At 38.4% G+C, this 21872-nt stretch overlaps 1 protein-coding gene across 3 annotated transcripts in view; it reads left to right on the top strand.

The window, feature by feature from the left end:
* Positions 1 to 21872, top strand: part of CEP350 (centrosomal protein 350) — a 154836-nt gene that overhangs the window by 67938 nt on the left and 65026 nt on the right. For all 3 annotated transcript variants that reach the window (XM_053909161.1, XM_019428143.2, XM_053909162.1), the window contains exons 18-24: positions 3082 to 3192; positions 3883 to 4023; positions 6327 to 6463; positions 7274 to 7396; positions 13195 to 13364; positions 20463 to 20659; positions 21257 to 21441. In XM_053909161.1, the coding sequence (XP_053765136.1) occupies positions 3082 to 3192; positions 3883 to 4023; positions 6327 to 6463; positions 7274 to 7396; positions 13195 to 13364; positions 20463 to 20659; positions 21257 to 21441 (1064 nt within the window). The remainder of the gene's footprint in view (positions 1 to 3081; positions 3193 to 3882; positions 4024 to 6326; positions 6464 to 7273; positions 7397 to 13194; positions 13365 to 20462; positions 20660 to 21256; positions 21442 to 21872) is intronic.

Here is a 21872-nt window from a genome sequence, read left to right on the forward strand (position 1 = left end):
TTTCCCTGTCCTTGGCTTGCCTTTTAATTAAAAAAAAAATTCTTTTTTGCCCTTTCATTTTTAAACTGTATCTTTTGAAGTGCAGAATATTTTAGTTTTAATGAAATCTAGTTTTTAATTTTTTTCTTTTATGGTAGTCCCTTTTGATTTCTAAGAAATCTTTGCCTATCCTAAGATATTAAGGTACTGTAACAAAAATATTCTTCTATGTTTTTCCAAAAAGTGTTATAGTTTTGGCTTTTATATTTAAGTGTGTGAACCATCTCAAGTTAATTATGGGGTGTGAAGAAGGGACCAAAGTTTATCTTTTCCTCCATGTAGATTTTCAGTTGTTTCATCACTATTTTCTTAAAAAGACTTAAATTACCTAGGCACCTTTATCAACAATTAAGTAGTCACTTATGTGTCAATCTGTTTCTGGACTCTGTCCTTTTCCATTGATCTGTTTGTCTATCCTTAACTCCAGCACCATACTGTTTTAACATGTCTTTAGAGTGAGTCATGAAATCAGAGTGTAATTACTTCAACTTTGTTCTTTCTCAAGGTGGTTTTGGCCATTTTAGGTTTTTTTTTTACATTTCTGCATAACTTTTAGAATCAGTTAATCAGTTTATCAGTTTACACACAAAAAAAAAGAAAAGGAAAAAAAATGCGTGGTATAATTTTGATTTGAATGGCATTGAATCTATAGATGATTTCCAAGAAAATCTAGAAATCTCAATTAAGTGTAATGCCCAAGTTATGAAATCTTATTTTAAAAAATTATTTAAAAAAAAGAGTCAGATCAATTTGGGGGTAGACTTTATAGTTGTTTTTTTTTTTTTTTCTGTGCTATATAACATTAAAAAATTTTTTTTAATTTAATTTAATTTTTTAAATTTACATCCAAATTAGTTAGCATATAGTGCAACAATGATTTCAGGAGTAGATGCCTTAGTGCCCCTTACCCATTTAGCCTGTCCCCCCTCCCACACCTCCTCCAGTAACCCTCTGTTTGTTCTCCATATTTAAGAGCCTCTTATGTTTTGTCCCCCTCCCTGTTTTTATATGATTTTTGCTTCCCTTCCCTTATGTTCATCTGTTTTGTCTCTTAAAGTCCTCATATGAGTGAAGTCATATGATACTTGTCTTGCCCTAATTTCACTTAGCATAATACCCTCCAGTTCCATCCACATAGTTGCATATGGCAAGATTCCATTCTTTTTGATTGCTGAGTAATACTCCTTTGTGTGTGTGTGTGTGTGTGTGTGTGTGTGTGTGTGTGTGTGTGTTATACCAATACCACATCTTCTTTATCCATTCATCTGTTGATGGACATTTGGGCTCTTTCCATACTTGGGCTATTGTTGATAGTGCTGCTATAAACATGGGGGTACATGTGTCCTTTTGAAACAGCACACCTCTATCCCTTGGATAAATACCTAGTAGTGCAATTGCTGGGCCGTAGGGTAGTTCCATTTTTAGTTTTCTGAGGAACCTCTATACTGTTTTCCAGAGTGGCTGCACCAGCTTACATTCTCAAGACTTTATATCTTAACGGTGGCATTTTCTAATTCATGAATGTGATATCTGTGTCTACTTAGGTTTTAAAAATATTTCAGCAATGTAATTTTCAGTGTAAAGATCTTACACATTTAAAAAATGTTTTTAAAAGTTTATTTTACTTATTTTGAGAGAGAGAGAGAGAGAGAGAGAGAGAGGGAGAGAGAGAGAGAGAACACATAGGAGGGGCAGAGAGAGGAGAGAGGGAGAATCCCAAGCAGGCTCTGCACCATCAGCACAGAGCCTGATGTGGGGCTCAAACTCACGAACTGCGAAATCATGACTTGAGCCAAAATCAAGAGTTGGTCACTTATCCTACTGGGCCACCCAGGTGCCCCAAGATCTTACACATTTTTAAATTTCTTCCCAAATATTTTATGTCTTTTGGTGCTATTGTAAATAGTTTTTTCTTCCGATTTTATATTGTAGTTGTTCCTTCCCAAATATCTAAAGAGTGTTCTTTGTGTGGAATTGTCCCATACTTTGCAAGAAGTTCAGCATTCCTGCACCTCTCCCAACAAATGACAGCAGTACTGTCCAGTCATGACAGCAAAAATTTCCCAGACATTTCCAAGTGTTCCCTTCAGGAGAAGGGGGAGGGACTTATAACAACTATGGTGGTTATGTCACTGGAATGGAGAAATGACCCCAGAGCCATGCTTACCTAGGAATCCAAAAAAGCACTGAGTTTTTCTACTATTTTATGAATATAATTATAATTCTGGGCTTTCGTATTTGTGCAGGGCATTGTATAACTTTATATACAACCTCACCACCTTTAGAAAACCTACATTTAGCACTATTCCAGAACCAATGAAAAAAATATAAATTTATAGGTAGCATTGTATGGAATAATGGAAACAAAGGGTCCTGGTGAGAAGGAGACCTTCTTTGGGGCAACATTTTTATGAAACTGCTCCTTCACAGCCAAAATAAAGGAATCATAAAATTCTGAGATGTGAGGTGTTATCTTTATGTTTACACATAGGACATTTTAATCTCTTCTAAAGAGTTAGGTACTGGGGCGCCTGGGTGGCTCGGTCGGTTAAGCGTCCGACTTCGGCTCAGGTCATGATCTCACGGTCTGTGAGTTCAAGCCCCGCGTCGGGCTCTGTGCTGACCGCTCAGAGCCTGGAGCCTGTTTCAGATTCTGTGTCTCCCTCTCTCTCTGCCCCTCCCCTGTTCATGCTCTGTCTCTCTCTGTCTCAAAAATAAATAAACGTTTAAAAAAAAAAAATTAAAAAAAAAAAAAAAGAGGTACTATCGATTTTGCTTTGAATCCAGCTTTTTAGTATGAGTTCTTAGTCCTGTGTGCCTTGGAAATTTTTTATATTACTACATTATTTGACACATAGTAGGTGGTCATTAAGTCTTTGATAAATGATTTGTGTCCATCCTATTTGCTGTCTTTCCTTTAAGCTCTCATTGGTTGCTTCAAAAAATTTGTGTTAGGAAAATAGCATTACGTGTAATATAGTCACTGTGTTAAAATAGTTTAGCGTCTTAGAATTAATAGTTGATCATTTTTTAATTTTGAAGGCACAGCAGCAACGCCATGAAAGAGACTTGGCCCTTTTGAAATTGAAGGCTGAACAAGAGGCTCTGGAGTGTCAGAGACAATTAGAAGAAACCCGAAACAAAGCAGCTCAGGTACTTATTTTTGCAACAGGTACCAGTTATTTGTACCTAAATTTGTATCTTTGAAATGGTGTTAGTATTCTTTTAATTATATAGGAGTATAAAAGAAAAGATGTAAATAATAGTGCTTTCATACATTATGCCATATGGGGTAATTTCCTGTCATTTGATTCCTGTGAAATAAATTAGTCAGGATTTATCCCCAATTTAGAGAAGCGGCAACTGAGGTACATAGCAGTTACTTGTTTTAAAAAAAATTTTTTTTAACATTTATTTATTTTTGAGACAGAGAGAGACAGGGCATGAACGGGGGAGGGTCAGAGAGAGGGAGACACAGAATCTGAAACAGACTCCAGGCTCTGAGCGGTCAGCACAGAGCCTGACGCGGGGCTCGAACTCACGGACCGTGAGATCGTGACCTGAGCCGACGTCGGCCGCTTAACCGACTGAGCCACCCAGGTGCCCTGCAGTTACTTGTTTAAAGAAACCTCAACTCATGAACACTGGAGTTAAAAATTAAACTCCAGCAGTGATTTTAAGACTCTAGATTTTAAGACAAGAAACCCAGATAATAGTCTAATGTTTTATTTTACAAGGCATTTGATCCATGAAACAATTTTACAAATTAAAGCTAATTTGGGGTAGGGAGAGACTGTGACATAACATAACATAAGCTCTCTTTTTGCTCCTTTTTATTTTCAGGTCCATGCAGAATCATTACAGCAGGTGGTCAAGTCACAGCGGGAAGTCACCGAAGTCCTGCAGGAAGCAACTTGTAAAATAGCTGCTCAGCAAACAGAGACTGCTCGCCTCACCACAGATGCAGCTCGCCAAATCTGTGAAGTAAGAGCCATTGAGAGCCCTTTTCTTTTTAGTCATGCTGAGTAAATTTGGTCGTCACTGTAATGGGTTTCTAACATCTAGCAAATAAATACTTTCTTTTTTTCAAAGATTTATTTTATTTATTTATTTAAATTATTTTTTTTAATGTTTACTTTTGAGAGAGAGAGAGAGACAGAGTGCAAGCAGGGGAGGGGCAGAGAGAGAGAGAGGAAGACACAGAATCCGAAGCTTCAGGCTCCAGGCTCCAAGCTGTCAGCACAAAGCCTGACGTGGGGCTCGAACTCATGAACCACAAGATCATGACCTGAGCCGAAGTCAGATGCTCAACCGACTGAGCCACCAAGGTGCCCCGCAAATACATACTTTTAATCAGTGACTTTCAGTGGGAGCCATACACTATTGAATTAAGAGGCACCATTTATTGTAGTATATTATACATGTGAGTGATACAGACGCTGGAAAAAAAGATGGAGAAACTCTAAATGTCTGTCCTAGAGTAAGCTTTTAAAAAATATATTGACTTTATGAGGCATGGGTGGCTCATTTGGTTAAGTGTCTGACTCTTGATTTCAGTTCAGGTCACAATCTCATGGGGGTGAGATGGAGCCCTGTGTCAGGCTCCGTGCTGGACGTGGGGCTGCTTAAGATCCTCTCTCTCTCCCTCTTCCTTTGCCTGTCCCCTGCTCTCTCTTTCTCTCTCAAATACATACATACATACAAAAATAAAATCTTTCAAATATATATACTGATTTTATGATGTATAATTTACAAATAATAAAATATATCCATTATAAGTATACTGTTTGATGAGTTTTGATACATATGTAAGATACATTTGTCAAATAGATGTAGCTACTATATCTATATATTTCTGAGTCTTTTTTATCTATCTATCCATCCCTATAAACGCCACCGTAATCAAGAAATAGATTACAGCTGACTCTTAGGGCTCTGGGTTGACCCAGTGGGTTAGGCGTCTGACTCTCAATTTTGGCTCAGGTCATGATCTTATGGGTGGGATGAAGTCCTGTGTCAGGCTCTGCACTGTTGCGGAGCCTGCTTGGGATTCTCTCTCTCTCTCTCTCTCTCTCTCTCTCTCTCTCTCTCTCTCCCTGTCCTCCTCCTCCTCTCTCTCTCTCTCTCTCTCTCTCTCAATAAATAAACTTTAAAAAAGAAAGAATACAGTTGACTCTTGAAAAACATGCATTTGAACTGTAAAGGTCAACTGCAAATTTTTTTGACAAATACCTTACGGTACTATAAATGTAATTTTTCTACCTTAGGATTTTCTTCATAACATTTTCTTTCCTCTAGCTTACTTTATTGTAAGAATTATACATATATACCCAATTATACATATATACACTGTAGTGTATAATATATATAATGTCCCAAATATGTGTGAATCAACTTTATGTTAGTGGTAAGGCTTCTAGTCAACAGTAGACTATTAGTTCAATTCTGGGGAAGTCAAAAGTTATGCATGGATTTTTGGCTGCATGTAGATGTTACTAAAAAGCCACAAACCTACTGTGTTGGCAGTGGGATTGTGCAAATAAGTTTGAATTATTTTAAGAAAATTTTAGACAACACTAACAAAGATTTCAAAAACGCTTCAAGTTGTCAAGGCAGTGACTGAATAAATACCAGATGAGTAATACATGGAGCCTTCGCAGAAGTGCCTAATAATAGGGAAAACACTTGACATTGTAGGTCAGAAAACAGATAGGAAGTAGTAATTGAATTGATTCTTGAAGGAAGATTTAATTTTTGGTTTACTATGGCCTATTATATGACTTGAAGATTTTGTCTTAATTCATAGTGCTGTAACTGGATGAACCCTTAGAAATCATGTGCTCCATCCAACTCTTTGTTTTTATAAGGAAGCTATTGAGACTAAAAGAGTCTAAATGACTTGCCCACGGCACTTTACCTATTATGGCAGAATTAACTTGCTCTCAATCCAGTGACCTTTCTTTTTTTTTTTTAATTTTTTTTTTAATGTTTATTTATTTTTGAAGGAGAGACAGAGACAGAGTGTGAGCGGGCGAGGGGCAGAGAGAGAGAGACACGGAATCCGAAGCAGGCTCCAGGCTCTGAGCTGTCAGCACAGAGTCTGACGCGGGGCTCAAACTCACAAACTGTGAGATCATGACCTGAGCCGAAGTCGGACGCTCAACCGACTGAGCCACCCAGGCGCCCCTCAATCCAGTGACCTTTCAAAGACACTATGCTCCTTCTCAGTTTCTGTGATGTTACCATTTTTTAATGTCTGCTTTTGCCTTGTGTGTGTTCTTATTTAGATGGCAGAGTTGACTCGGACTCATATCTCAGATGCCATTACTGCTTCAGGAGCTCCCCTAGCAACGCTGTATGACCACCAGCGGCAGCATGCTCCCGACTTCGTGAAACAGCTGAGGACCAGAGCTGAAGCAGATAGGTTAATATTCAGTCATTCGGCAAATGTGCAATGAGTGTCTACTATGTCCCAGGCACTGTTGTGCGTACTGGGAATATAGTTACAGGCATACAGTTTGGGGGGGAGATAGATATTGTAATCAAATATTCACTTAAGTGAAGTCACACTTACAAACAGGTTAAGTGTTACAAGAGAAAAGAACATATGTCCCTGAGATATGTGACAAAGGAATTTGAATAGCTTGGGGATGCAGGGACATCAGAGAAGATTTTCCTGAGGAAGTAAAGTTATGGGGAGATCTAGTGGGTGAAAAGGAGTGAGTGATGTAAAGGAGAAAGAATAGGCAGGTCAGTACACGCAAAGGTAGGAAGAGAAAATGAGGGAAGACTAATGTGACTGGAGGCAGAGAGCAAAGGGGAGAATGGTAGGAGATAGTGCAGGGACCAGAGTATGGTAGGGCATTGCAGACCCAGAGGATTTTGGAGTTTATTCTAGGAGCAATGAAAAGTCATTTGAGAATTTTTAGGCAGCCTGGGTGATGTGATCATGCTTGTGTGGTTTTTTTTTTTCACATCACATTTTGACCGTCTCTGATTCATCAATTTTAAGGCTATTTATATTTATTGATACCTGGGGTGATTTGTGTTTGTTTATCATAAAGCAGAAGATACTATTTTCTATGCGTGAATGCCTTTCTCAGATACTTTGTAATATCTGTTTCAGAATTTCTGTTTATTCAAGATTTTATCTCGTATTGATGTTAAATGGTTTTTAAAGCCCTTCTCTTATTAGAGGCTTCAAATATTTAATCAGGTTTTTTTGTCTTTGTAGGAAAAGTCCATCTGTTTCACTCTCCCAGAGTAAAGAAGGGACCCTTGACTCAAAGCATCAGAAGTATTCCCCTTCATATGATAGTTATTCTGAGTCATCAAGATATAAGAATCATGATCGAAGGTAAAAACAGTATGATTTAGTAAAATCTGATAAATGGCTTAGACATTGCTTTTTCTTTTTTACTTTTAATCTCATTTCTTTATATGAAATAGTTTTTTTCCCCTTCAAAGTTAGGACTTCCCCATTTGATTAGCTGATTTATAAAATAGTTGCTCTTTGTAGTAATGTAACTACCATTCCTTGGGAGCCTGCGTTGTACAAGCACTATGTAAGTTTGTTTTTCCTATGTTTAATTTTAACCACCTTCCAAAACAGATACTGCCCTCATTTTATAGTAGGGAACAGAGGCTCATGGAGCTGTTAGAAACTCACCCAAGGTCACATAGATAGTGGCACACCAAGGAATTGAACCTTGGTTTATCTGGCTCCAAGGTCTATATTTATTGTCCATTGCTTTGCTAACATCCATATTTCTTGACATTACTGCATCTGCTAATTTTTATCATCATAAAAGAAGATCGAATACTTAGTCATTGGTTCTTGCGTGGTATTAATATCTGTAGTTTTCAATTCTGTCCTTGGGTTAGAAGATTTTCAAAGCCACTTTTCTAGCATTCCTCCAGGTAGGATACCCACATTGTCAAAGTAAAACCTCAGTTAAAAAAATTAAGTCATGAGGGGTGCGTGGGTAGCTCAGTTGGTTAAGCGTCCTACTTTGGCTCAGGTCATGTTCTCACAGTTTGTGGGTTCTAGCCCCACATCGGGCTCTGTGCTGACAGCTCAGAGCCTGAAGCCTGCTTCAGATTCTGTGTATCCCTCTCTCTCTGACCCTCCCCTGCTTGTGCTCTCTGTCTCTCAAAAGTAAATAATACCAAAAAATAAAGTCATGAGACTAAAAAGCATTATTGTTGGGTATTAAGTATCTGCTATATCTCTGGAGCTGTATGATTTTCACTTAAGCTTCACTGATACTTTGTTCATTTAGGCTGTCCACTGTCCACTGGGTTACTACAGGGGATTCCTAATAGGTTTCCCTGTTCTCTTACCTTTCCCCAGTCTCTGCACAACCACATGGTAACTAGGTGATTTTTCTAAAATTTGCAGTCAATTTGCTTTTTTTTTTTCAAGTTTATTCATTTTTGAGAGAGAGAGACAGAGACAGAGCGTGAGCAGGAGAGGAGCAGAGAGAGAGGGAGACACAGAATCTGAAGCAGGCTCCAGGCTCTGTGCTGTCAGCATAGTGCCCGATGCGGGGGTCAAACTCATGAACTGAAAGATTATGACCTGAGCTGAAGTCTGACGCTTAACCAGCTGAGCCATTCAGGTGCCCCGGCAGTCAGTTTGCTATTCACCTGTTTGAAACCTTCGGTATTTCTTTAGAGCCACTTAGTAGAGCATGAAAGTTCCTTTATTACTGCAGCTTTGGTCCATGCCAGCCCTGTCTCTTGGCATTTTCCCCTTTTTCATATTCCACTAATTATAACTACTCTATTCTAATTCTCTACAAGAACCATGCTCTCTCTGTCTTTTGTACCATTACATATGATGTACCTGTTTTCTAGACCTTCTCTCCTCTATTTCATTGAGTTTACTTTTACTGCCCCTCCAAGAATCAGTCTGCTCTAGATAATGCCTTCTATGTGTTCTCCCATAGCACTCCAAATGTAACTGTTAAAGCCTCTGCTGCCTTCTATATCCCATTCCTTTATTTGTCAGTTACGGACTAGACTAGAAGTTCTTTGAGGCCTTCATTTTCTTCACCCCCAGAAGAAGCCCTGTATCCATTAGCAATCACTTCTCCCCCTCCTCCTCCTCCTCCTCCTCCTCCTCCTCTTCCTCCTTCTTAAATAAAATTTATTGTCAAGTTGGCTAACATACAGTGTGCTCTTGGTTTTGGGGGTAGATTCCTGTGATTCATTACTTAAATACAACACCCAGTGCTCATCCCAACAAGTGCCCTCCTCAATGCCCATGACCCATTTTCCCCTCTCCCCCCATCTCCCCCCCCCATTAACCCTCTGTTTGTTCTCTGTATTTAAGGGTCTCTTATGGTTTGCCTCCCTCCCTCTCTGTTCGTAACTAATTTTTTCCCCTTCCTTTCCCTCATGGTCTTCTGTTAAGTTTCTCAAGTTCCACATAGAGTGAAAACATATGATATCTGTTTTTCTCTGACTGACTTATTTCATTTAGCATAATACCCTCCAATTCCATCCACGTTGCTGCAAATGGCAGGATTTCATTCTTTCTCATTACCAAGTAGTATTCCATTGTATATATAAACACATACTTTTTAAAAAAATTTTTAATGTTTATTCATTTTTGAGAGACAGAGAGAGATAGAGCGTGAGTGGGGGAGGGGCAGAGAGATGGAGACACAGAATCCAAAGCAGGCTTTGAGCTCTGAGCTCTGAGCTCCGAGCTGTCAGCACAGAGCCTGACTTGGGGCTCGAACCCACTAACCATGAGATCATGACCTGAGCCAAAGTCAGACACTTCACCAACTGAGCCACTCGCGCGCCCGTCTTTTTTATCATAGCCATCCGAATGAGGACTGCTATCCCTATAACTTAGCAAAATGCCTAGCACACAGAAGGCAGGCAATCTACTGCATGTTTATTCAGTGAGTGATTACTGGTACATACTGCTGAATGGAATAACTGAGGTTAATCCCATATCCTTCTGACTTTAAAGCACTTGCTGGCTCCTGCATTATATCTTTTACCTTATAGCTATATTATAGGATTTATACTTTCAAAAACATTATTAAACTGGACATATAATTGCACAATATTCTGATAAATACTATTTTAGAAACCTACACAAAAAAACCCAGTATAAATACAGATACAGAGGTGACCAAATCTTCCTTGGGAGTGGGAGAAGGTATCCACAAGCACTTTGCAGAAATGATACTTGAACTGAGTCTTAAATTAGCAGTTTATTAGGCAGGCAGGGAAGGAAGGGCATTTCAGAAGAGGAGAGAACTCATGCAGAGGCTCTCAAAACACGGCTTGTGATTGGCTATGTCTCTCCATGTATATTTAAATGAATGAATAAACTTAGGAAAGCAAAGGGGGAGAAAGGAAAACACTGACTTCGAAAACAAGTTTGCTGAGCATTTGGAAATTTAAGGCCTAAGGTCAGGGGAAGGACAAAGCTAGCTGATACAGATTTGAGGCTCAATCTAAATGACCATAGTTAAAATTATAGAGATGCATAATCCCTATCAAAATAACACCAGCATTCTTCACAGAGCTAGAACAAATAATCCTAAAATTTGTATGGAACCAGAAAAGACCCTGAATAGCCAAAGCAATCTTGAAAAAGAAAACCAAAGCAGGAGGCATCACAATCCCAGACTTCAAGCTATACTACGAAGCTGTAATCATCCAGACAGTATGGTACTGGCACAAGAACAGACACTCAGATCAATGGAACAGAATACAGTACCCAGAAATGGACTCACAAACGTATGGCCAACTAATCTTTTTATTTATTTATTTTTTTTTTAAATTTTTTTTTCAACATTTTTTATTTATTTTTGGGACAGAGAGAGACTGAGCATGAACGGGGGAGGGGCAGAGAGAGAGGGAGACACAGAATCGGAAACAGGCTCCAGGCTCCGAGCCATCAGCCCAGAGCCTGACGCGGGGCTCGAACTCACGGACCGCGAGATCGTGACCTGGCTGAAGTCGGACGCTTAACCGACTGCGCCACCCAGGCGCCCCTGGCCAACTAACCTTTGACAAAGCAGGAAAGAATATCCAATGGGATAAAGACAGTCTCTTCAGCAAGTGGTGCTGGGAAATCTGGACAGCGACATGCAGAAGAATGTACCTGGACCACTTTCTTACACCATACACAAAAATAAACTCAAAATGGATGAAAGACCTCAATGTAAGACAGGAAGCTATCAAAATCCTTGAGGAGAAAGCAGGCAAAAACCTCTTTGATCTTGGCCACAGCAGCTTCTTACTCAACACGTCTCTGGAGGCAAGGGAAACAAAAGCAAAATTGAACTATTGGGACCTCATCAAAATAAAAAGCTTCTGCACAGCGAAGGAAACAATCAGCAAAACTAAAAGGCAACTGACAGAATGGGAGAAGATATTTGCAAGTGACATATCAGATAAAGGCTTAGTATCCAAAATCTATAAAGAACTTCTCAAACTCAACACTGAAAAAAAAATAATCCAGTGAAGAAATGGGCAAAAGACATGAATAGACACTTCTCCAAAGAAGACATCCAGATGGCCAACTGACACATGAAAAAATGCTCAACATCACTCATCATCAGGGAAATACAAATCAAAACCACAATGAGATACCACCTTACCACCTGTCAGAATGGCTAAATTAACAACTCAGGCAACAACAGATGTTGGCGAGGATGTGGAGAAAGAGGATCTCTTTTGCATTGTTGGTGGAAATGCAAGCTGGTGCAACCACTCTGGAAAACAGTTTGGAGGTTCCTCAAGAAACTAAATAGAACTACCCTACGACCCAGCAATTGCACTACTAGACGTTTACCCACGGGATATATGTGTGCTGTTTCGAAGGGACACATGCACCCAATGTTTATAGCAGCACTATCAACAATAGCCGAAGTGTGGAAAGAGCCCAAATGTCCATCGATGGATGAATGGCTAAAGAAGATGTGGTATATATACACACTGGAGTATTACTTGGCAATCAGAAAGAATGAAATCTTGCCATTTACAACTACGTGGATGGAACTGGAGGGTATTATGCTAAGTGAAATTAGAGGAAAACAAAAATCATATGACTTCACTCATATGAGGACTTTAAGAGACAAAACAGATGAACATAAGGGACGGGAAACAAAAATAATATAAAAACAGGGAGGGGGACAAAACAGAAGAGACTCATAAATATGGAGAACAAACAGGGTTACTGGAGGGGGTGTGGGAGGGGGGATGGGCTAAATGGGTAAGGGGCGCTAAGGCATCTACTCCTGAAATCATTGTTGCACTATATGCTTACTATTTTGGATGTAATTAAATAAAAAATAAAACAAGTTAAAAGAAGATTATAGAGATAAATAAGATTGCCAAAGAGAGTATGTAGCATAAAACAGAAAGGGACCAAAAACAAAACACTGGGAGTCACCATCATTTTAAGGAAAGCCAGGAAAATTTAAAAGGAAGTGAAAGAAGCAGAAAAACTTGTTCGGAAGAAAGGAAGAAAAGCTGGTGAGAGTAGAATCAGAGAGTGTAACAAAGGAGAGTCTTTTATTTGACATTTAGTTTTGATATAATTTTGAGCTTACAGAAATGTTGCAAGAATAATACAGAGTTAATATCTTTTATCCACATTGCACTGACGTTAACATTTTACTACATTTGCTTTAGCAAGTGGAGGTTATAAAGAAGGAGGTAGAGATCAACACCATATAATGTTGCAGAAGAATTATCTATTAGATTTGGCAATTGAAGTTTAGGTAGAGGTTACAAGAACAGTTCTAGTAGAGTAGTTGGGATTGAAGCAGGTTGTGATTAATTGTGATGTTGTAGAAAAGTTGAAATAGCCAAGCAGAAGCCCCTTTTCCCAGTAGCTTGATTTTAAAATGAAGGGGGAAGAAAAGTGATAGAATTGTAGTTGCCTCCCATGACTATTTAACAGTCAAACCTTCCTCTCCCCTACTCATCTTTCCTAAAACAGTTTCTTCTTGGACTTTTCTCTATTTAGCATTTTATGTTTTGTGTTACATCTTTCATCATTTCATATCTTGATCATAAGACACACTCCCTTAGTCAAATAAGTTTACTTTGAAGTAATGAACCTTACTTTCTCACCCCCCCTTTTTTTTGGTTTGTTTCCATAATATCTATAAACAGAAGTAGCAGTGGTAGCAGCCGTCAAGAAAGTCCCTCAGTTCTGTCTTCTAAGGAAAATGAGAGGAAGCTTCATGGTGAAAAGATGGAGAGTTCTATTGATGAACAGGTTCAGACCGCTGCAGATGATTCTCTACGAAGTGACAGCGCACCCTCTCTTCCTGATGAGAAAGGTAACATTCCTTGCACGTGTGTGTGTAGTTATTTGTTTGGGGAAGCTTCCAGAGCCCTTGGAGATGTTTGTGGCTGAGCTAGTTGATATGCTTAGAACATGATAGCGTGTGTGTGTGTGTGTGTGTGTGTGTGTGAGAATCTGATATTAAATGTATCCAGGTGAAGCGATTTCAAGGTTACATGTTATGTCAGTTACCCTTGCCAGTATTTTATTTTTTCATTTTATTTTATTTTATTTTATTTTATTTTATTTTATTTTATTTTAATGTTTATTTATTTTTGAAAGAGAGAGAGAAAGACAGAGTGCAAGCCGGGGAGGGGCAGAGAGAGAGGGAAACACAGAATCCAAAGTAGGTTCCAGGCTCTGAGCGGTCAGCACAGAGCCTGACACAGGCCTCAAACTCACGAACTGTGAGATTATGACCTGAGCCGAAGTACGATGCTTAACCGACTGAGCCACCCAGGCGCCCCCCGCTTGCCAGTATTTTAAACACGATTGTGTGTGCCAATACCATGCTGTCTTGATGATTACAGCTTTGTAGTAGAGAATAAGTCTGGGATTGTGATGCCTCCTGCTTTGGTCTTCTTCAATATTACTTTGGCTATTTGGGGTCTTTTGTGGTTCCATACAAATTTTAGGATTGCTTGCTCTAGCTTTGAGAAGAATGCTGGTGCAATTTTGGTTGGGATTGCATTGAATGTGTAGATAGCTTTGGGTAGTATTGACATTTTAACAATATTTATTCTACCAATCCATGAGTATGGAATATTTTTCCATTTCTTTATATCTTCTTCAAGTTCCTTCATAAGCTTTCTATAGTTTTCAGCATGCAGATCTTTTATATCTTTGGTTAGGTTTATTCCTAGGTATTTTATGATTCTTGGTGCAATTGTGAATGGGATCAGTTTCTTTATTTGTCTTTCTGTTGCTTCATTATTAGTGTATAAGAATGCAACTGATTTCTGTACATTGATTTTGTATCCTGTGACTTTGCTGAGTTCATGGATCAGTTCTAGTAGACTTTTGGTTAGTCTATCGGATTTTCCATGTATAATATCATGTCATCTGCAAAAAGTGAAAGTTTGACTTCATCTTTGCCAATTTTGATGCCTTTGATTTCCTTATGTTGTCTGATTGCTGATGCTAGAACTTCCAACAGCAGTGGAATTTACCCAAGGGATACAGGAGTGCTGGTGCCTAGGGGCACTTGTACCCCAATGTTTATAGCAGCACTCTCAACAATAGCCAAATTATGGAAAGAGCCTAAATGTCCATCAACTGATGAATGGATAAAGAAATTGTGGTTTATATACACAATGGAATACTTCGTGGCAATGAGAAAGAATGAAATCTGGCCTTTTGTAACAATGTGGATGGAATTGGAGAGTGTTACGCTAAGTGAATCAGTCATAACAGAGAAAGATAGATACCATATGTTTTCACTATGTGGAACCTGAGAAATTTAACAGAAGACCATGGGGGAGGGGAAGGAAAAAAAAAAAGTTAGAGAGGGAGGGAGCCAAACCATAAAGAGACTCTTACAAACTGAGAACAAACTGAGGGTTGATGAGGGGTGGGAGGGAGGAGAGGGCGGGTGATGGGTATTGAGGAGGGCACCTGTTGAGATGAGCACTGGGTGTTGTATGGAAACCAATTTGACAATAAATTTCATATAAAAAAAGAAAACAAACACTAATGTGTGTCATAATCCTAAGGGGAGGCAAAGTAAATCTAGGACAGCATGCATGTGAATGGAAAATAGATATTAAAAAAAATTTTATATCCTATTATCGATATATAATATAATCATAAAAACAGAATACATTATTAGAACTTTACATTTTAGATAATATAATAAGGATACAATTTCTTATAGATAATGATAATGTCAGATATAGTAACTAAATTAAAACTCATTAGTTACGTCTTCCTGGATCATAAACAAGAGGTGTATCCCTATCAAATCGTGGGTAGTAAACAACATAATGAAGAAAACAGAATTTGGCAACAGATGACACCTTTAAGGATCTTTTTCTTTAATGACTGGCTCTCAAGCAGTGTATTTGATTAATGGTCTAGCACTGTTGTCTTCAGAGCAGGATAGGCAAGGCAGTCTTGAGAGTACAAGAAGAAGGTTTTTCAATTTTGATTTTTCTCATCCCTTAAATTTTTTTTGGTAATTTTATAATGAATATAATTTATGCATAAGCAGTCTATAATTAATGGTTAACAATTAATGCAGATCTTGTTACCCAGAAGTACAAATACAATCTAGCTAATGAATATAGCTCTTATTACCCAGAAATGGGGTGCTGCTGTAACAAGTATCAAAAATGTGGAAGTGGCTTTAGAGCTGGGTAGTGATTAGAGGCAAGAAGAGTGTTGAGGTGCATGTGAGAAAAAGCCCACGTTGCCTTGCAGAGACTATTGGCAGGAATATGGATGTTAAAAATGATTCTGATGAAGTCTGATGAAGATGGAAGTTAGGAATTTGGTATTGGAAACTGGCAGAAAAGCAGTCCTTGTTATAAACTGGCAAAGAACTTGGCTGAACCGTGTTCTAGCTTTTTGTGGAAAGCAAAAGTTAAAAGAGATGAACGTGGATAGTTAGCGGAGGGAATTTCTAAGTAAGGTGTTGAAGGCATGGCCTGGTTTCTCCTTACTGCTTATAGTAAAATGTGAGAGGAGAGATAAATTGAAGGAATTGTTAAAAAAGGAACCAGAACTTGAAGATTTGGAAAATTCTCAGACTGTCCCTATTGTGAAAAATGAGAAAGCATGTTCTGGAGAGAACACCAAGGATGTGACTGGATAATCACTCCATAAAGAGATTACCCCTGGATTTAAGCAGCCATCTCAGCAGAAGCCAGGAATAGAGATGGGATTATCCGAGTAGAGAGACTGCCAGTTAGGACTAAAGAGCATAGAGATGGGCTGAAATATACGAAGGCTTTAAGAGTTCTGGGATTCTACCAGATGAGACGGTAGAGCTAGGTTGTAAACATGCCTTTTCCTTTAAAACAAGGAAAGAATGACCCTGAGGGTGATTCAGAGATCAGCAGGGCAGCCATTGCCACCACAGGCCCAGGCCATACAACCCACATGGCAAGGCTGTCTCCTCATTGGTTTGAGTATGGGGCCACCTCTTTGGTTTCATTTGTCCAGGCTGCCCTTGCTCTCAGCCTCAGGAGCAAACTGTTTCCAGTGGTCGAGGAGATGCTTCTGCCCACAGAGGTAAGAAGGCAAGGCCACCCCAGTGGGCTTGAGGGCAGAGCATCTGGCCAAAGAGGGTCATTCTTGAGCCTTAAGACCTAATGGAATTTGCTCCACTGGAGTCTTGGACTAGCCTGAGACCCATCACCCTTCTGTCTCATTTATCCCTTTTGGAATGGGATTGTCTATTTTATGCCTTTCCCACCATTGTATTTTGGAAGCACATAACTGGGTCTTGTATCAAAGGTCCGCAACTAAAAAGGAATTTTACCTCAGGATGAATCATACCTTGAGTCTCATGGATGCCTGATTTAGATGATATTTAGATGAGACTTTAGACTTGTAGTTGGTGTTGGAATGGGTTAAGACTCTGAGGGCTCTTAGGATGGGTGAGTGTATTTTGAGTGCAAGAAGGAATTAATTTGGGGGAACCAGAGGATGGGATGTTATGGATTGAACTGTATCCTCTCAAAATTCATATGTTGAAGTTCTAACTTCCAATGTGACTTTATTTGAAGATAGGGCCTTTAAGGAAGTAATTAAAGTTAAGTGAGGTCAGAAGAGTGGGCACTTATGTTCTGGTAAGAAGAAGACCCCAGGCATGCACATGCACAGAGAAAAGGCCTTGTGAGGACACAGAAGGCATCAACCTGCCAGTAAAGAAGAACGGTTTTATCAGAAACCAAGCCAGTTGGCACCTTGATCTTGGATTCCACCCTCCAGAACTGTGAGGAAATAAATTTCTGTTGTTTGTTTAAGCCAGCGGTCTGTGGTGTTCTATTATAGTAATCCAAGCAGACTAATGTAATAGTATTAAATATCAAGAGGCATGCTCATATTTTTATACTGATCGATGAATGTTTTTCAGAATGTTTTCGAAAATGTTTTATGGATTACTGAATTAAAGACTAACGAAATTCATTTTAGGATCAGACTTCATAATGACACCTTCCACATAAAGAGAGAAATAAAGGATAGAGGAAAACAATAAATTATTTGTTAAGTTCCTCCTATAGGATGAATTTAACCCCTGCAAAATTTTATCTTAATAACAGTTGTTTGTGATTATAGTGGCGAAGACCGATTTATTTATTGAAAGTGTCCATGAGCCTCAGAAGGAGTAGATGTAACCATCTGTGACTTGTTTAATGTTGTTCTCAAGTGTTTGCCATGGTTCCAGTACCTGTAAATGTAGAATTGTCAAGTGACTAATTTGAAATGTCTTGAACCATGACTTCTTGGTAGATTTAACTTGTTTAAACAATATAAAATTAAATTACTTGGACTTCTACTTCTGGCCACAATGGAGGAATAGGACCAGGTTTACCCTCCCTCCTAAAACAAGTATCAGACAAAACATGCGAAGTAAGTATTTTTACTTGAATATCAGGCAGTGAATGCTGTCAATTCATGAGAGATGGAAAGCAGGTGAGAGGAGCACTGAGATTGTCTGGGCTTACTGCCTGAGGGGAGTCTCCCGGCTGCACAGCATGAAGCCCAGCAGCCTTTCTGAATTGAAGAAGTAGAGTTAGGAGTGTGGAGAGACTAAGGCAACTAGAATTCACAGGACAACCAAGATCCAAAGAAACTAAACCCTATTGAAAACCAGTATGTAGAAGAAAACAGGAGAAAATACAGGTCACCTTTTATTTGGCAGTGATTTCTTAGATACGACACCATAAGTACAGTCCATGAGAGAAAAAATTGATATACTTTATCAAAATTAAAAAACTGCTCTGTGAAAGACACTGTTAAGAGAATTAAAAAGATAAGCCACATACTGTTAGAAATATTTGTAAATCACATGTTGGATAAAGGACTTAACATCCAGACTTATATAAAGGACTCTTAAAACTCAACAACAAGAAAATCAACAACCCTATTAAGCAATGTGCATAAGATCTGAACAGACACTTCATTGAAGAAACTCTACAAATGGCAAATAGACTTAGGAAAGGTATTCAATATCATGTGTCACCAGGGAGTGGAAAATTAAAATCACAACAAGAATGTACACATGCCTTTTAGAATGGTTAAAATCCAAAAACCTGACAACAAAATGGTGCAAGGATGCAGAGCAACAGGAACTTCAATTCATTGCTGGTGAGAATGCCAAATGGTATGGCTATTTTGTAAGACATTTTCACAGTATCTTATAGTGACCCAGCAATCAATATGCCTAGGCAAGCATATTGAAAACTTACGTCCTCACAAGAGCCTATACACTAATGTTCATAGCACCATTTTTCATAATTGCTAACAATTGGAAGATGTCTTATGAGGAGAATAAGCAAACTGGTGTAACACTATTTAGCAATTAAAAGGAACAGGCAACATCATGAATGAATTTTAAGTGAAGTGAAAGAAGCAAGCCCCAAAAGGCTACATATCATATGATTCCATTTATATGACATTCTGGAATAGGCAAAACTTTAGGGATGGAAAACAGATTAATGGTTCCCAGGTGTTAGATAGAAGAGGAAGTGGTTAACTACAAAGAGGTTGCATGGGAGAACTTTCAGTGTGAAGCAAATGTCATATAAGGGATGTCCTGTATGGTTCTTTTATTTATTGACTGATACTGGGCATTTGTCAAAACCCTAGAGCTGTATGTACATCACAAAGAGCAAACTTTAGTGTGTGCATACTAAATACACACACATCAACCAGGATGTTGGGGGATCTAGGATGGAATGCAGTCTGTGACTAATGAATCTAACTTTATTAGAAATGTGTAGCATGACCACATTGAAGAGAGTGGAAGGAAAAGGAGCTGACCTAAGTAAATTTGGAAAACGGAATTTTTGAGTAGAAATTGTAAGCCTATTAAATATAAAAGGAACAGTATATAAAGTATATTCTGATTGGTAAATGAGCTTTTCATAGGGGTACAAGTTCACAGTTCTTTACATATGTATTAGGATTGAGCGAATAAGTAAATGGACGTTGGATGATGGTAGGGGTCAAGTTTCTTCATGCTGGAAAAGGATGTTAGATACACAAGAAAAGAAGACTAGAATGAATCCTGTGGTGCTGGACTCAGTAACATCAGTGTGAATCTGTCTTTAGATGGGTGGATAGATACAAGAACAATTTGTGTGTGTGTGTGTGAGAGAGAGAGAGAGAGAGAGAGATTATGTGTGTACACGGGCTAGTATACATGCATATATTACCTAGCTCTGTTCATTGACAGGGTGAAGAAACCATGATACTCTAGCAGTAACAAGAGTAACCAGTGCCCATAATTATGGTTTCTAGATATTGTCCAATAAAAGAAAGTAGAGCTCTTTGGAGAAATGAGACTTGTTCTAGGACTGGGCAGGGAAAATGCAAAATGAACCTGGAGCATCTTGTAGTACCAATAAGTAAGTGTGCCCAAAAACAAAAAGGAAGGGGAGTACATGTCAGAGGCAAACAAGAACCAACCTAAAAAGAGCTGTTGTGTTGTAAGTTAAGCATGGAATTGATGAGTTCTAAAAAACTTTTAATTTGCATTTCTTTGCTAGCAATATTAAATGTTGTTTTTTTGTTTTTTTGTTTCTTTCCTTAGTTTGGCCATTTGTATTTTTGAAGGATCTGATCATGACCATTTCTCATTTTTCTGTAGGAATCTTAGTAGTTTCCTAACTGGTTTGTAAGAGCTCTTTATATATAAAGTATATTACACTTTTGCCATATTTCTTGTACTAGTGTTTTTAGATAGTTTAGAGACTTTTTTCCTTGTTTGTAAGGTAAGTGAACTATTCCAGGCCTACAATTATTAGTGATCAGCTCTATGAATTTATGTTAGATCGTCCCATAAAGAGGCAGCAAGGGCTACTAAATTGAATACTTACTGAAAACTGTTAGAATGATAAAATCCACTTGTTCTAAATTCTTTTAGATTCAACTTCTATTGCAACAGAATATTCACTGAAATTTGATGAATCTATGACAGAAGATGAAATAGAAGAAAAATCATTTCGATCTTTACTACCTTCTGAGAGCCATCGCAGATTTAACATGGAAAAGAAAAGAGGCCATCATGATGACTCTGATGATGAAACTTCTCCGGAAAAGACAACACTGTCTTCTGCTAAGGTATGCTTCAGTTTACCTGTGGAGATTACTTCATAAAGAGTTGTGGATGTGTTCTCTCGTAGATATGAGGGTACATTTTGTACTTGAATTCAGTTGTCATCTCCAGGAATGATTTTCCTAAGATAGCAATTTTATATTATACTTTTGCTATAGAACCTGGCTTTGCTTTCCTTACGAAGTACAACACAGGACTTATTATTCCTTGGAATGATATAGAAAGGCCTTCGAGGATCTGAGCCAGTGTTATGTCTCTAGCATTTCACTTGCTTTACTCTTACTTCATTCCATTTAAAAATTTATGTTTCTATCATTCTTCTCACTAAATCGTTAGCCTTGTGGGTAACAGGGACAATTCTTACCCTACTTTATATCCCAGGGACAGTACCTGACTTACAGTAGTTGTTTGTTAAAATGTTATTGGTTGAATAAATTAGCAGATGAATGTTCTTCCCTCTTATGTGCCTTTTTTGAAGAATGTTCTCTTGGTCAGCAGCCTTTCTGTGTACATAGTTTATAAGTGCATGCCTCTTTTAACAGCGTTAATTAAGTTCCAGAGGCTTAGATGATGATAAACTTGAAATAAAATCTTCACTTTAGGAGCTGAGCATGCCATTCTCAGGAGGACAAGATAGTTTTTCTAAGTTTACGATGGAGATGGTTCGACAGTATATGAAAGAAGAGGAAATGAGGGCAGCTCACCAGTCTTCACTCCTGCGTCTCCGTGAGAAGGCCTTGAAGGAGAAAACTAAGGCTGAATTAGCCTGGTTAGAGCATCAGAAAAAGTAAGTTGTTTCAGTGAATATAGTTTTCACTTTCTAATTTCTTCTTTCATTAAAAGAAAGCGCTTTGTTTTTAAAGATGTTTTTGTTTCCACATTTAATTTGATCAACCCAGTTTCTCAACCTAGAAATATGGCAGTCGTCCCTAAATCCTGTTGCTTTCGAGACCTCCTACTTATAACATTTTCTTTGCATTTCTCTTTTATCACTTGACTGATTGTTATTTTATACTGAATTCCTTTACTGTGTTGTAAACTCCTTAAAGCAATTTTATCTTTAAAGGACCCGGTCTAGTGTTTGTATATTTATATGTGCAGTAAAATATTTACTTGGTGGGATGGCCATTGCTGCGTACAGCAGTTGTTTTCCACATTTGAAAATGTTAAATTAGTTTAGAGACTTTGCAGTGGTCAAGAATTCTTGACATTAAATTA

Source organism: Panthera pardus, unplaced genomic scaffold (genome assembly GCF_024362965.1).
Source record: "Panthera pardus isolate Hobbes unplaced genomic scaffold, ASM2436296v1 HiC_scaffold_21, whole genome shotgun sequence".
NCBI lineage: Eukaryota > Metazoa > Chordata > Mammalia > Carnivora > Felidae > Panthera > Panthera pardus.